Source organism: Macrobrachium nipponense, chromosome 35 (genome assembly GCF_015104395.2).
Source record: "Macrobrachium nipponense isolate FS-2020 chromosome 35, ASM1510439v2, whole genome shotgun sequence".
In the NCBI taxonomy this organism is placed as follows: Eukaryota; Metazoa; Arthropoda; class Malacostraca; order Decapoda; family Palaemonidae; genus Macrobrachium; species Macrobrachium nipponense.
In genome coordinates this window covers 65,267,220-65,285,004 of record NC_061096.1, presented here as the reverse complement: position 1 = coordinate 65,285,004, position 17,785 = coordinate 65,267,220, and the positions used below count along the sequence as shown (strand labels likewise).

Genomic DNA, 17,785 nt, shown 5'->3' with positions numbered 1-17,785 from the left:
ATTGTATTTGTCACGCTCTTGATTCCTGATTGCCCCTGCCTGATTTTCTCCGGCGGTAATTGCAATTATCTTTTTTTTGGAGGAGGAGGCGGAGGAGGAAATGGTATATAAAAGGCAATAGGAGGAAGGAAGGAGGGGAGGAAGGATAGGAGGAGAGGCGGAGGACTAGAGAGGGACGGAAGGAGAGGAGGAGAGGGGGAGGAGGAATACTGAATTCAAGCAAAAAAAATACAACGAGACTTAAATGAAAAGTGATTTGTACCCAGACGAAGTTTTTGTTAGGACAGTATTCAGTTTTGTAACGTTTATTTTTTCTGGTTCAGGATTAATTAGTTAATGTTTTTGGGACGGCTGACAAAAGTTCCGTGGCATGAACGATTGAACAGGCTCATTATCCTCAGTAGGTTTCAGTCTTATTTCGGGTTCAGGACGCGGGACATTTTGTTTCTTGCTTGAACCTTCAAAAAGGTAATCGATTCACACACACACACATACGCAAGCACACACAAACTTATCTCCAACCCGGTAGGTGACGATTTTACCCCCAACATGGTTACTCAAAATCTGCAACAGGGAAATTGCATTCATATGAATTTTATCAAAAATGTTTACCAGGCCCTGGTAAACAACAATTAACTTTCCCTCATATTTTCAATATCTTTTCATATATTGAGTGCTTCATAATAAAAAAAGGAAAATTGATTCGCAGAATCAGGATCCGATCAAGTATTTTATCGTGCATACAATTTTTTTCATGTCCTTATAGAGTACCTAGATCATAAATCATGTATAACGGGGTTCTCAACTAGCTTTTGTTTCTTGTTTCTCAAGCTACGCTGTACTATTTTTGAACGCTGTATTCAACAACTCAGGCCACCTTCTGTAACTTTTGGCCAACTCGAAAGATGGATAAACTTAGTTTTCCTTTTTAGTCAACTTTTCCTAAGGAATCATCATCTAGGGTTTCAATTCTTTTCATTACCATTATCATCAAATTCTCTGCATTCATCAAATGGTGTCAAAATAATTTTTTTTAAGCGTTCCATCATAAAATTTCTATGGATAAAATACCTTTCAAAAAAAAAAAAAAAAAAAAAAAACAAAAACACACACACACATCTTCCATCCCTCTCTGATATCACATCATTCCAGAACTTGCGTTTTCTCTCGCTCCTCTGTTTTACGACCGTTTGACCCCCTTTGCTCTCCATTACGTATTCACTAGAAAATAAATTCAGTAGTCTGCAAAATGAGCGACGTCAAACAGGCCATAATATTCCTCCCTGACAGCTCAATGTATATGTTAATGATCGTCTTGAATAATTATTATCCGGCCTGCCAAGTACACCGAAGATTTTTTGGCCTCACTGCTCGACCAGCAGTTGAAATTCACCACAGTTTCTTCATTTTAACATTATTCTGCATGGCTTTGAAAGATTATTTATGATGTGTGTGCGTGTATGTCCCTCAATACCACACAAATTACACACGCGTATTATCATATATTAATAATTATATATTATATATATTATATATATACATACTATGTTAAACTATATATATATATGTTATACATATTATTATATTATACTATATTATATACGTACTAATAATATGTATATAGCCTATAATTAATAATTACTATATTATATAATATTATATATAGTATAAATATTAATATAATATATATATATAATAATGTATGTATGTATGCATGTATGTATGTATATGTGTATACACACACACACACACACAACATACACACATATATATATATATATATATATATATATATATATATATATATATATATATATATATATATAATAAATATATAAAGTAAAATCATCTACGTAGATTTCGTTTATAGCCACTTTTCCAACTGTTGAAAATACTTGAATAAGAACTTAGTTCTGTGTAATCGTTGCTCATGTAAACGTCATCCAGTTCTAAGAATCACGCCATGAAGAGACAAAACTTCCGACCCTTTGATTCCTAGGAGAATTATAAATAATACTGCGGAGTGTTAAAATGGTACCGTAATCTTACGAATTTAGAAAAAAAGAAATTAATGGCCGTCAATCTGAAAAGATTTGTACACATTAATTAAGCTTCATGTGAAATTCAATGTTGGAAAACTAACAATCTGAATAAAAGAATGTGCTGCCTTGACATCTATACTTTGTTATGCCACTGACTACTCGACCGCTTACCTAGAAATATATATATATAAAATTAAAGCATTTCCACCAATTTCCTCATCTAATGAAACATGCTCCAGCAATTTACTTTCTTATTCATGGCCTTCAGTGGTAGAATCTCCGACAAATGGTAAATATTTCAGGAAGTGTTCTAAAAATATTTTTTTTTAAATTGTGAACATATACACACCACTCATAGCGCACCGCAGGTCTCTGGTTAAAGTGTATGTGTGTATGAATATCTGGAACTACTGACTGTATGGGAGAAATATTAAATATTTCTGTGGCTATAACCTTTCAGACTTCCATATCTTTTACATGGACTCATCAAACATTCATCTACAAAAGCAGTTGTTATAACCAAACTATGTGCAATCCATCTTCCATCTGCAACTGCATTCACCTACGGTCCCCCGTCAATGGATCAGTTATTCACATACAATAATATTCATCGACCGTCGATGGACAGTCTAGTCTTCTAAGCTCTGTCATTAGGTCTTAGATGCTGGTCGATTCTATCTCTCTCTCTGTCGATGGAGAGAGAGGCTTTGTTCCTTCAATGGCCCGAAGGGCGCTGCCTCGTTCTCTTTCCCCCTTTCTGAACTTCCTCCTCTATCCGGTATTAGTCCAGTCGTCTGCCTGAATATTCGGGAGCTTATTAGCGACCCCTCCCCTTCTGGAAATGCCTTGAATCGAGTTTGTTCAATTTATTGCCTTATCGGAGGTGTATGGACGGTCGACTTTCGCGTGCTGTGTGTTTGGATATTGGTATTTACTTAGATACACGCGCGCGTATCTGTTTGTGTGTGTATGTACGTATGTATGTATATATCTGTATGAATATGTACACATATATCATACGATGTGTATATATATATAAAATTATAGTTTATATATATATATCATATATATATATATTATATATATATATATATATATATATATATATATATATGTATGTGTGTGTGTGTGATATTGAAGAACAGCGGTGGGTTATTCCCTTAAGGATTGGCAATTATCTGATTGAACCAATATCCATTTACCAAACGGCTTTTCCACCACAAAAGCGCGTATCCCATCTTGAGACATTTTCGTGCCCAGTAAAAATTGTCTTGAAGGAGTTTCTCTGATAAAACATTTCTTCCGCACTTGTATTTTATTTTATAGGACATTGCCTTTTAAATGCAGAATACTATTGCTGCAATAACAACTGCCAAATCTCTTATTCTAAAAGCAAGATTTCTTTCCCCTCAGAAGTGAAATTCAATGACAAAAGCATATTTTCTTTAATCTTCATTTTATAAAGGTTAATTAGGAAGAATACCCGATGAATTGTGTATAATTTAATACTTAAATGCAACAGTGATAATCCCTTAATTCGGAGACAGATGTGGAATGCATCAACTACAACTGAAGAATCTTTTTTTTTTTTTTTTTTCACCTCCATCGTCACACATGATTTTACGTTTCACCCGAGTTAGACATCTTTATTCAGTAAATCTTAATTTAATAAATTTACTTTCATATATATATATATATATATATATATATATATATATATATATATACTATATATATATATATATATATATACAACACAGTCCAGACGTACAGGGCGTTTATTCACATGTTAAAGAAGATCAAGGGCAGGAACACGAAGAGATTCACATTATCCTTTAATCCTACGTTTCGTGACAACATCGCCACATCTTCAGGGATTTTTCTACAAAATAAAGTATAAAATGTTAACATAAAATAAGAGCTGATCACAAGATCCAATAGTTGAAAAGTAAAAACAGTTTAATGGTAAAATTACAACTCTCATACTTAAATTACATGCACACTTGATTAAAACAGACCAGAAATACCAAACAACTTACAAATAACGAGAATAATATTTAAAAATTAAAGCTAAATTACACAAAGATAAAAGTAATAACAAATATCATAAAAAGTAAAAGTCATATATTCACAAAACCACAGCCAAAAACAGCTCAACACCTAACCAACCTTTCAGCATCAAAGATAAAAACACACTAAAAGTAAACAACGTCAAGAGGCACAAGGAATGACAGAATAATTAGGCTAAAAACAATGGGACAGCAGAGGAATGGTTGTTTAAAGTTGGAACTCGTAGTTTGAGTCTGTTTACTGTAATTTTAGTTATTCGAATTTTAAAGCTCTTTTAGAATTGGCCGTGCTGGACACGGCATTTGTTTTTAATGGACAGCTTTTTAAACAAATTGAGGGGATGGCCATGGGGTCTCCTCTTGATCCTACCTTTGCGAATATATTCATGTGCTCCCTGGAGGAGCGCATTTTGGACGAATGCCCCCTGGCCTTCCGCCCTTTGTTTTACTCACGCTACGTGGACGACACTTTTATCTTGTTCAAGCATGAATTCGATGCTGACAGGTTCCTAGATTTTGCTAATAATTACCATAATAATATTAATTTTACAATGGAAAAAGAACATAATTCTAAATTAGCCTTCCTAGATATTTTGGTCTCCAAGGAAAACGAAAGTTTTAGTACCTCAATTTTCAGAAAGAAAACATTTACCGGGCTCGGTTCCAACTTCTATAGTTTCTGTTTTCTCAATTTCAAACTCAACTCGATATATACCTTACTTTATCGTGCTCTGTCTCTTACCTCTACCTGGTCTCTCTTCCACAATGAAATTACTTTTCTCCTCCAGTTACTTCTCTAATAATTGCTTTCCTTCTAAGATCTTTTATAGAATTTTAAATAAATTACTCAATAAAAGGGTTTCTGAACAGCCTATTAGTTTTAAGGTCCCCAAGCTCCCTCTTTATGCCAGTTTCCCGTATCTGTTAAATGATAATTTTCGTAACGAGTTTACCAAGATTGTGCACAGATATTTTGGAGCCGTAAATCTAAAACTTATACCTAAAAATCCCAAGACCATTGGCTCGCTCTTCATGTTTAAAGATCGGCTCTGCCCTTTGATGACGTCGGGTGTCGTTTATGAATACACTTGTCCCAGATGTAATCTGGGAAAATATGTTGGATCTACCCGACGTCTTCTCAGGGTCAGGGCCGATTCCCATCGGGGCGTTAGTTACAGAACTGGGTGTAAATTATCTAACCCTGAAACATCTTATATAAGGAAGCACACTTTTAAATGTAAAGCTACAGTCCAAATAGAAGATTTAAAATTATTGGCCAAACAAGGGGAACCCAACGAACTGTTGATTTTGGAAACTCTGAACATCAAACTACGAGTTCCAACTTTAAACAACCATTCCTCTGCTGTCCCATTGTTTTTAGCCTAATTATTCTGTCATTCCTTGTGCCTCTTGACGTTGTTTACTTTTAGTGTGTTTTTATCTTTGATGCTGAAAGGTGGCGGTTAGGTGTTGAGCGTGGCTTTTTGCTGGTTTTTGTTTTTGAATATATGACTTTTACTTTTTATGATATTTGTTATTACTTTTATCTTTGTGTAATTTAGCTTTAATTTTTAAATATTCTTCTCGTCATTTGTAAGTTGTTTGGTATTTCTGGTCTGTTTTAATCAAGTGCGCATGTAATTTAAGTATGAGAGTTGTAATTTTTACCATTAAACTGTTTTTACTTTTCAACTATTGGATCTTGTGATCAGCTCTTATTTTATGTTAACATTTTATACTTTATTTTGTAGAAAAATCCCTGAAGATGTGGCGATGTTGTCACGAAACGTAGGATTAAAGGATAATGTGAATCTCTTCGTGTTCCTGCCCTTGATCTTCTTTATCATATATATATATATATATATATATATATATATATATATATATTATATATATATATATATATTATATATATATATATATATATATATATATATATCTTATATATATATTTCCTTTCATCCGGGTTAGACATCTTTATTCAATAATCTTATTTAATAAATTTACTTTCATATATATATATACATATATGTATATACTATATACTATATATATATAAACATATACATTATATATACATATACATATTTATACACACACATATATATATATACACACATATATATACACACACACACCTATATATTATATATATATATATATATATATATATATATATATATAGTACATATATATACACATTATATATATATATATATATATATATATATATATATATATATATACATATATATATATATATATATATTATATATATATATATATACATACATATGTATATAGATATAAATATTATATATATATATCTATATATATATAGTCTTATATATATATATAATATATACATATATATACATATCTATAATATATATATATATCTATTATATATATCTATATATAAGCTCTTAGGATATATATACGTACATATATATAAATAACATATATATATATATATATATATATTCTATATATATATATATACATACATATATATATATATATATATATATATATATATATATATATCTATATCATTTATATATATATACCATATATATATATATATATAGATATATATATATATATATATATATATATATATCGATATATTATATATACATATATATATATACTTATATATATACATATATATATATATCAAAATATATATATATATATATATATATATAATATATATATATATATATCTAATATATATATATAGTATATATATACCATATATATGTATATATCATATATATATATATATAGTATCTATCTTCTATATATATTATATATATATATATATATATATATATATATATATATATATACATATTGCCCGACGCTGAAAATCATAATAATTCAGTGTCGAGCGTAAAAGCAGCAACATTAGAAAAGAAAATTGTATTGTGGTAACCTGGAGAACGCTGCGTTCTTTTGCGGGTTGAGGGTACCAAAAGAGCATTCCTTTTAATCCCGGAGTATATTCAAACAAAGCCGGGACGAAGGAGTACACAATGTCTCTCTCTCTCTTTTTCACACACACACACACACACACATACATGTACTCACATGATGCTCGCACATACACACACAAACGCGTAGGTATAGAGCGATAGGTGGTGTTGGTTGTGGAAGGTGGGGACGGTCCTAGAGAGGGTCTGTCGAGAAGAAGAAGAAGAAGAACAAGAAGAAGAAAAGACAGGAAGTGACGTAAGAGTAACACAAGAAGAATGTCGGAGCATTTTGTATTGATGAATCCAGGAGGCGTTGGCGAGCGAGTACCCGCAAAAGAGAGCAACAATGATTTGGATATGTAAAATTACTAGACTCGAATTTTATCTGCTAATGCGAAGTATAGGTGTTTAGCACCTTTCCTAGATAGTGACCCTCAGCAAAGTTCTGGCGTCGTTATCTAAGACTAATATTGCTTTGGTGTCATTATCTTTTTGGTATTTACAGTCTTTGTGTGTGTGTGTGTGTGTTTAAGATCATCCCCACAGGCTTTTACTAAACACCAGATTAAAACCCTTGGGGTCACGATCTACGAAAGACTCAAAATCTCGTTAAAGAATAAGATAATCGTTCGTTTTAGACTAAGGCAGCTATGTGCCATCATGTTCTCTTGCTCTAGGGCAGCCCGTATGATCGAGCCAGTCGTATGAAAGCCTAAAAATACGACTGGCAAAAATCGACGTTACTCTGCTACAAATTATTCGCACGGAACCTACAACAGTCAGATGGGTTCAGTCAAGTACCTGACGTTTGAAAACTTAAGAAGTAAAGGGCTGAAATTTTACAAGGGAATTAAAAACCCTATATTTAAAATATAACTGATAAGGATAAAATGAGTCCATTCATGTGTGTGTTAAATCTTGATTTACTGTATGTTTCTGTAAAAAAGCGCTTTGTTGCGATTTACTATAATATTGTTTTAAGCAGATTGAAAAATTTCTGCTTAGCAGATTGAAAAATTTCTGCTTTTTCCTTTTTGCGTTTATGAATAATAACAAACAGACTTTTTTTTCATGTAATTAAAAAAAGCAACTCTAAATTTAAGTCCAATATGACAGCGAAAACATCTAGTGATTTAAACCAAAGATATTCCACAACTCTTAAGAAAAAAAAATAATCTTCGATGGTTATGTTTCCTCGGTTGTTATCGCGGGTGAACAACCTGGGTTATTCTCGTCCGACCTGATACCCCTGGCAAAGATCGCTCTGACCTTCGGCGTAATTGCTGCCTTCACCCTTTTCGTAATTACGATTTAATCACAGAACCGCATCAAATTTATACCAGAGTTCAAAGTTGTTTGTTTCTTGCTCGGAAGAGCTGGGGGTGCATTTTGAAGACTGTTTTCTGATTCGTATGCCTCCTCCTACTGAACAGCCTTGTAGATATGACAGGCTAATCAAGAATGCCTCTTCCATCCTAATAAATAACCTTTTATATATGACAGATTAATCAAGAATGTCTCTTCCATCATAATAAGTAACCTTTTATATATGTTAGATTAATCAAGAATGTCTGTCTCATCCTAATAAGTAACCTTATACTAGATATGACAGATAAATCAAGAATGTCTCTTCCATCATGATAAATAACCTTTTAGATATGACAGAATAACCAAGAATGTCTCTTCCATCCTAATAAAAATAACCTTTTAGATGTGACAGATTAATCAAGAATGTCTGTCACATCCTATTAAGTAACCTTATAGATATGATAGATTAATCACGTGTCTCTGGTCCATCTCAATAGATAACATTGTAAATATGAAAGGCTAATGAAGAATATCTCTTCCATTCTAATAAATAACCTTTATGATTATAACAGATTAATCAAGAATGTGCGCTCCATCTTAATAAGCACCCTTATACAGATATGAAAAGTTAATCAATCAAGAATCTCTGTTCCTTCTTCTTTTGTAGATATGAAGGGTTAATCAAGATTCTCTGTCTCATCCCAATAAATAACCTTGCAGATAAGAAAAGTTAATAGTGGTCACTGAAATTCCGACGATGTCCATATAAAAGTTCTTGATACCCGCACTTTTGTTGACCTTTCTCATGAAAAGTAATCAAGAGGTCTTGACTTGCATGGCTTTGTAGGATGTCAGCTTTTCAATTTCATATTTAAAAAGGTTGTGGGAAATTTCCTTCGAATGTTTAGCAGGTATATGGCCTTTCAATGTCTATTGTTCGTTAGTTTTATTGTTCAGCTTACCTACTGAACATAAAGAGGAAATAAACCCTGAAAAGGTTTATGAGGTTGTTCACTTTGTTCCTCTCTCTCTCTCTTTCTCTCGTTCTCTCCCTCTCCCTCTCTCTCTCTCTCTCTCTCTCTCTCTCTCTCTCTCTCTCTCGCTGTAAAAATGATGACAATAATTACCCGATGCGAACCATGATAAAACAGAATGGTAATGTTTCTTTTGCAAGCCGGTATAGCAATATCGAAATATAATCCTCTATTCTTCTGTATCTCAAAAAACGTCTAAAAACACCGCAGCAGTAAACGAAATTCTTGGAGAAATTCTACAGTGAGAGGAAGGCAGGAAGCTTAGCAGACCTGTGGCGTTGGTCACAAGAGAATAAAAGGTCAAAAGTTTCCGAAAAGTTTTCTCTGAAGAGGACCCCGAGACAAAACTTAACTAATTCAGCCTGGTTCTCCGTAATGAGGAAAAAAGGGGAGAAAAGTCATTGAAACAAGTAAGGAGATGAAAAACTTTTCATTCTCTTTGTTGTTAATTACATGACTTTCTTCTAGTTAAGACTTTTTCTTCATCGGCATTCTAATATATATAAACTTGACGGCGCGTGCTACGCTGCGCTGGAACCAGGCTTGTCTCGCCTACCTTTCCGATCCCCTACCTATCCCGACCCAAGCCGGGGCGGACAAACAAGAAAGAATAACCATTATAGATGGTTATTCTATTTTGCTTAGCTCAATTCATAGCCTTCCGGTTTATTCCATATGAATTTATGATAATGTCAACAATGATACCTTTAAATTCATATTAAATAAGATATATAAGAATCATACGAGCTCCTGAAAAGTGGGCCAAACGTGTGAACGTTCCAGGGACGGTAAAAATTCGTTAGTTGTTTTTTCTGACAGAGCGACCAATAATGGACAGTCCACCTTATGTCCTTTTATAGCCCTGGCTTGCAAATGATAAGACGTAAATGGGGGAAAAGAGTTGACGTGTTAATATATGTTTTTTCTTCAGCATAATTCAATTCCGTCTCAGCTCGTGAACTTATGCGCATAAACTGAATTGTCAAACCTCGAGTTATGCCAAGACGATGACTTTTCAGGATTCCATTCCCAAGAAGGTATAAAATTCGTCCCGAGATAAACTTCCTTAACGATCGAGGGACTGAATTCTCAATTCTTCAAACTCCAGGTTCGTAAAACTACATTGAAAAAACTTTTAGTATCCGGGACGCTCAACAAAAGTCCTGGGAAATTGCTATTATTTTTATCCTACTAAGGTTTGACATTCAGAAAGTTTTTTTCTGTTTATTTATATGGTGTTTTTACGTTACATGGAACCAGAGGTTATTCAGCAACGGAACCAACGGTTTTACGTGACTTCCAAACCAAGTCGAGATTGAACTTCTGTCACCAGAAGTACACATATCTCACTCCTCAACGGAATGCCCGAGAATCGAACTCGCGGCCACCGAGGTGGCAGGCCAAGACCATACCGATCACGCCGCTGAGGCGCTTAATAGGACACTCGTTTTGTTAGGTGACTCGAACGCTACTTTCGTTTGATCTCTCTCTCTATAAATAAATAAATAAATAAATAAGTAAATAAATTTATATATATATATATATATATATATATATTATATATATATATATATATATATATATTATATATATATATATATATATATATATATATATATATATACTGAAAAAGTTTACTCAGAGAAAACGAGACAAACCATTTTTCATATCTTGCTTCGAAAAGCAAAAAAAAAAAAAAAGCACTTAATAAGATAAAAGTTGGAATGAAAACGGAGACGAAGAAAAGGGCTACAAAAACGAAGACGCTCACTTATGAAAACCCTCTTCCTTCGATGTTCTCCTCCTCTCATAAAAAAATATAAAAATGTCTTCGAATTGTCTTCGTCCATTATTTGGAAGCATTCTTGCAATTTACCTCATCATGTAAAGAGCATGCATACAATAAAAATAAACATTCCACCACGAACCTATTTCTCGGAAAAGTCTCGCAGCCTCAATTTTTATTTTGTCTTATGGTTCATGATTTTCTGCCCCGCTGGGATTTTATTTATTTATTTTTTTTTTTGACAAGATTATTTGTCGAAGCAAATGCGACTTAAAGATGAGTGAAAGAGAATGATTCTCTCTCTCTCTCTCTCTCTCTCTCTCTCTCTCTCTCTCTCTCTCGTTATAAAATATGTACTTCAACTTTTTTTTCCCGTTTTTTTTTTCTCTCGTTCAGAAGTGTCCCTTTCGACAAAGGCTACACGATATTTTTGTTTTTTCTTTGAGGTACCCTCCGGGGTAAAATTGCATTTGTTATTTATTTAATCTGAAGCAACTAGATACAGTTGCTTTCAGACATTCCTCTTCAATCTCTGCTGATTTTAATTTCACTTGCACTTGTCTTTTCACTTTTTTTTACAATTGTAAGCTAATTTTTTTATATATACTATTTTGCTATAAGTGGCAGTAAGATTAAATGGACAAATAAAGGTGTGCAGTCGAAACCAATAAAATAATAAATGAATACCGCCAAGAAATAATTTCATTTCTACATTCATCTATCTCTTCCTATTCTTCTACTTTTTTCCTCAAACAAAATGGCATGATCAAAGAAACTAAGGGGAATATTAGTGAAAGCTAAATATCTACAGTAAAAAAGGTAATGCTAAAAAACATTAAGTAGTGTAGATCGGTGTTGGTAGTCAAATTAAATGTTCTCAAGTGAATGTATTTACTTGTGGGAGTAAGGTTACAATATATTTCCTTGTGGGAGGAAGGTTAGAACTCCCGGTATCTTATTATGGAATGTGGACTTTACATTTTTATACTACACTTTTAAAGTAGCTTTGCACTTTTTATTACCAGCATGCCACAAAAAGCAAGTGGTTCAAGAATTAAAAGTAGAAAAAAAAAAGGAAAAGACTCATATCTAAAAAGTTATGGGCTTTTGTAGTTAATTCTTTGACATATTCTTTTTGGAGATAATTCTTCGACATGACTCCTTTCCGTCACATATCTCAGGGAGACTCCGTTCGTATGGATTAAAAGCACGTAGGGCCATTTAAGTGACTTTATTTATGTTACTAACACACAGAGCAGCTTCAGATTACTTTGAGGATATCTCAAATTACTTTCATGATATTTCAAATTACTTTGAGGAAAGTCAAAATTACTTTTGAGGATATATCAGATTACTTTTAGGATAGTCAAAATTACTTTTGAAGATAGTCAACATTGCTTTTGTGGATATATCACATTACTTTGATGGTCAAAATTACTTTTGAGGATAGTGAAAATTACTTTGAGGATATATCAAATAACTTTGAGTATATTCGAAATTACTTTGAGAATACATCGAATTCCTGAGGATATTTCAAATTATTTTGAGGATATATTAAATTACCTTCAGGATGCATAAAATTACTTGAGGATACTCTGAATTACTTGTGGATATTTCATGTTATTTTGATAGTATTTCAATTACTATGAGGATATTTCAAATTCATTTGAGGATATTTCAAATTACTTGGAGAATACTTTAAATTCTTCAGAATACTTCAATTTGCTTTAAGAATATTTCAAATTCCTTGGGGAATAATATGCAGTGTCTGAAGTCATCATCATCATCATCATAATCATCATCTTCATCATCATCATCATCATCATCATCAGAGCCAAATGTTCCTTCTTCACTTCTCGTTATACACTGCCGCATTTCTGTTCTCCCTTGAGAAACAACGCTCCTGAATGAAAGCTAAACAGCTCAGACCCATTCCTGGTAATAAATACACAAGAAAAAAACATTATTCGAAGATAGAATACCTTACGGAGACGATACTGAATACCTGAAATTGTTATATATCACATTTGTTTCTGGGATTCAGTGCGTGTCCTTTTTATTTTTACCAAAACGTAACGATTGTAATGCCTTGTCTACAAAAATAATGATAATAAAGGTTTTCGTTTGAATTGTTAAACTGAAATATTTCATGCGATGGCGGTGTTCACTTTATACTCTTATTCTAATCTCGCCCAGGGACCAGGATGACATTGTATGATGACCTTTCCTCGCTCTGATTTTACCTGCCAGCAGAATGAAGAAAGCAGCCGACAGATCTTGAATAGCCAAAGGCCTCTTTAGCTCGGATAACCCTGAATCGATCTGGCTGAGACATTCTGTAGCATTTGGGATCCTCCTGTTCACCAGGTAGTCAATGATACCCGATTCCCTCAACCTTCGAATGCTATAATAGAGGAGGGGAAAATGTTGGAGGTGGCTTCATAATAATATAGTAATGGTAATCTATAATAATAAAATCGGAGTGAGTCTTTCTTGTTTGTCCGCCCCGGTGAAGGCTGGGTAGATAGTGGATCGGGAGAGTAGGGATGACATGACGGGGAGCGCTGGGTTCCAGCGCAGCGTAGCGCGCGCCATCAAGCTCGTAGTCATAATAACAACAGTAATTACCGAAGGAAATAAGGAAGGTAAAATTTGCCAGGGCGTTTTAGAGGACAAGTGAAGGAGTGTATGTATTATAATTCTGCATCTTATAACTGGAAATGTTTTAGTGATAAATGATAAAGGTAAGTTATAGAACATTTAGTTCTTTAATTATACATTTCACTCTTTGGAAAATAATAATAATAATAATAATAATAATAATTAAATATAATAATAATAATAGCCTGTGCAAGAAACACCAGCTACCTTGCAGTAATAAGTGGTACGAACACCAACCTGAAGGAGTGATAGAAAACGATCAGGCAAAGATCCTCTGGGACTATGGTATCAGAACAGATAGGGTGATACGTGCAAATAATAATAATAATAATAATAATACTTACATGGGGTCTACCCGAGTCTTCAAGATGGAACCTTTTGGAAAAGCGTAACTCACTTGACTCGTCTGGAAGATCCCTTGTTTAATGGGATAATAGGTGCAGCGTCCTTTCTGAAAATGTACTTATTCCTTTTAGATGATTTAATCACCAACAGTAAATGATAAACTACACGAGTTTGATCAGCACAAAGAAACAGTCAACGGTGAATGATGTATTGCCTAGGCTTGATTTACAGAAAGAAACAATCAACAGTCAATGATGAATTGCGTGACTTTGATTTGCACTAAGGAAGGCACAGCAAATCTCTTGCCTTTGTATTCATCATTTATGCTCAACAAACCACACCGTTCATTCCGAAACACAACGGCACAACCATCCAAGGTTACGAAAACCTCAAAAACCGTTCATTCCCAAAGGTTAAGCAAAACCGTTCATTCCAAAGGTTAAACAAACCATTCGTTCCCAAGGAATAAAATACTCAAAAACAGTTTAGAAACGAAGTCTATGTTTGAAGTATACTATCATCATTATAAAGAAAAATAAAATCTACAAAAACGTAATCCTTGCCATGTTTATGCCTCTCACAAGAAGCAAATGTATTGATGACTCTGAGCTTTTGAGCTGTGAAGCTCAACTACTCAAAGCTATATTGAGAAAACTAAATCATTCTCTCCTGCTTATTGTGCTGTTGAGTGATCTAATTTCGCATGAAAACAAAGAGAGCAAAATCAATGAGGTATTACTAACTTGAACTAAATTAAGATAAAACTAGAATGACAGAAATAAAAAACTTAAAGTAAGATTTTGGAAATGATGACAGTACATTTCATCGATAAACTATATTTCTAAGTTTTTCGTGCATTTCTCCTGAGATTATTTTAGCATGAGTCTTGGAATGGAGAAACGAATCCACACTTAGGTATATGTACATATATCTAAAGATTAAAGTGTACAAAAAGCTTCCAGGAAACCGTTTGATTCACCTTTTCGATCTTTAAATATACTATAGTAGATTCACATCAACGGTGCATTTGATGTCTAAGCCCGTCCCTTACGACGCTCCTGACTGGCTGTTGATAAGCCAATCACAGGGCTGGAAACTCTCAGACTCTCTCGAGAGTTCACATAGGCAGGATATATGTCCCACCTCTCCTGAGGGATATGTTTGAAAGAAGTATCCCTCAGGAGAGGTGGACCATACATCCTGCCTATGTGAACTCTCGAGAGACTGAAAGTTTCCAGCCCTGTGAATGGCTTATCAGCAGCCAATCAGGAGCGTCGTAAGGGACGGGCCTAGACATGAGATGCACGGTTGATGTGAATCTACTAAAGTATGTACATATACAGAACTGTGAATATGATTCTCCATTGAATTGAATATTAGAGGGTATAAAGAATCAAACTCTAATGACAGAAAAAATACCTTAGAACTTGCGTCCTCGTAAAGTTTAGTGTCTACTTACCAGACTGAAATCGAGATGGAGGGCGTATTTGAGGGTGGTCTTGGAACTTGTCAGTCCCCACTTGCGTTGGTGGTATCCTCTGGCGCCAACCTCTGCGGACATGTTGAACAAGAAGTTCTTTTTCACTGAGGCGAACGTCGTTCCCTCTTCGGCGTTCTGGTCGGGGGAGAGGAACAGGAACATGAGAAGTTGTTAAAAGATGGTTCGAGAAAAGAAAAATACGACCATTCCCAGAATAGTGAACCCCCTCAGGGGTTCAATAGGGTCATTCCTACATAGTAACCCCCAGGGGTTCAATAGGGTCATTCCTACATAGTAACCCCCAGGGGTTTACTGGGATAATTCCAAGAACAGTGACCCCCTGGGGTTCAGTATGGCCATTCCTGGATAGTAAAACCACAGGGGTTTATCAGGATCATTACTAGAACAGTGACCCCAAGGGGTTCCATAGGGCCATTCCTAGATAGTAAAACCCCTGGATCATTCCTACAATAGTGACTCCCAGGGGTTCAATAGGGCCATTCCTAGATACTAAACCACAGGGGTTTATTAGGATCATTCCTAGAATAGTGACCCCCAGGGGTTCAATAGGGCCATTCCTAGATAGGAAACCCCTGTTAGGGATTACCGTAAGAATAAAAAAAAAAAAAATGACTTTAAATATTATGAAGATAATGACCCCAAAAAGAAATATTAGCCTTAGATAAAACGACCCCTAGAAAATCCTAGGGGGTAACTATCATCACTATCTAGGAAAGATCCAAAGATCCGAAGATCCAGAATACAGAGACCAAAAATGAGGACCGTTCGCACTTACGGCGAGAGCGATCATGAACCTGGTGTCAGAGTAGCCGTAGATCTTGGCGTCCGTCTTCGCCAGAGACTCGAGGCTGTTGAAGGGCAGGTTCAGAAGGGGCTTGACGAGCATCGCAACCAGGTTGGAGCGATAGACGGTGGCCAGAATGAACGCCATCAGGAGCCAGAAACCGGTAATGATCCGCACAGAATTGCCGACTGGTTGCCAAGGAAAACCTGTGATAATGATAATAATAATAGATTGGAAGGAGACCCTCTTTCAAACAAGTATTATTAAAAGATATTGCTGCGGAAGCAGCCGCATTTAACTTGGAAATAGTCTTCTCTGTTTTTCTAATAATTGCTTTCTCTCTGTAATAGCAGAGAGAAAGTAATTATTAGAAAAATAGAGAAGACTATTTACAAGTTAAATGCAGCTGATGCAGCAATATCTTTCAATCATAATAATAATAATAATAATAATAATAATAATACCCATAATAATAATAATAATAACACTCATATACATACGATATATATCTATATATATATATATATAATATATATATATATATATATATATATATATATATATATATCTAATTATTCATATATTAAACATAAACATATATACACATATATACTACATAAATACATACATGCATACACATTACATGTTTCTTATACATACTCTGGGTGAGGAAGCAGAACGTCCACTGATTGGTATGCCGTTATCAATTTCAGGCTGTTTAACTCCTTCATTATTTGCTTGTCCAGCTTCGCCCTTCCTGGAACCAGTTTTCCCAAAATAATTTAGGATTTCAAGACATTCACACTTCGTATGATCATTCTCAGTTCTTTCTCAAACGCAATAAAATCTTAGTCGATCATAAAGCAATGGGAACATTTCGATTTAACGTGAATATGTGACTATCCAAGAAAATTAATTGTTATATATTATATATATATATATATATATATATATATCTATATATATATATATATATATATATATATATATATATACAGATATATATCAGAACTATGAAGGCTCCTGATTGCTACTGTAAAACACATCTATATATATATATATATATATATATATATATATATATATATATATATATATATATATATACTATCTATCTATCTATCTATCTATATATATATATATATATATATATATATTCATATACATATACATATACATATATATATATATATATATATATCTATATATATAATATATATATATATATATATATATCTATATATATATATATATACATCTATATATCGATCTAT

At 33.7% G+C, this 17,785-nt stretch overlaps 1 protein-coding gene across 1 annotated transcript; it reads right to left on the bottom strand.

The window, feature by feature from the left end:
* Nucleotides 1-12,927: 12,927 nt before the first annotated feature.
* On the bottom strand, nt 12,928-16,658 carry LOC135208382 (glutamate receptor 4-like). The gene is made up of 5 exons (XM_064240483.1): nt 16,503-16,658; nt 15,686-15,841; nt 14,226-14,332; nt 13,464-13,624; nt 12,928-13,106 (listed from the first exon to the last, which is right to left on the bottom strand). Exons 1-5 carry the CDS (start codon nt 16,656-16,658, stop codon nt 12,928-12,930), a joined length of 759 nt encoding a protein of 252 aa, XP_064096553.1.
* Between the last annotated feature and the right edge of the window lie 1,127 nt (nt 16,659-17,785).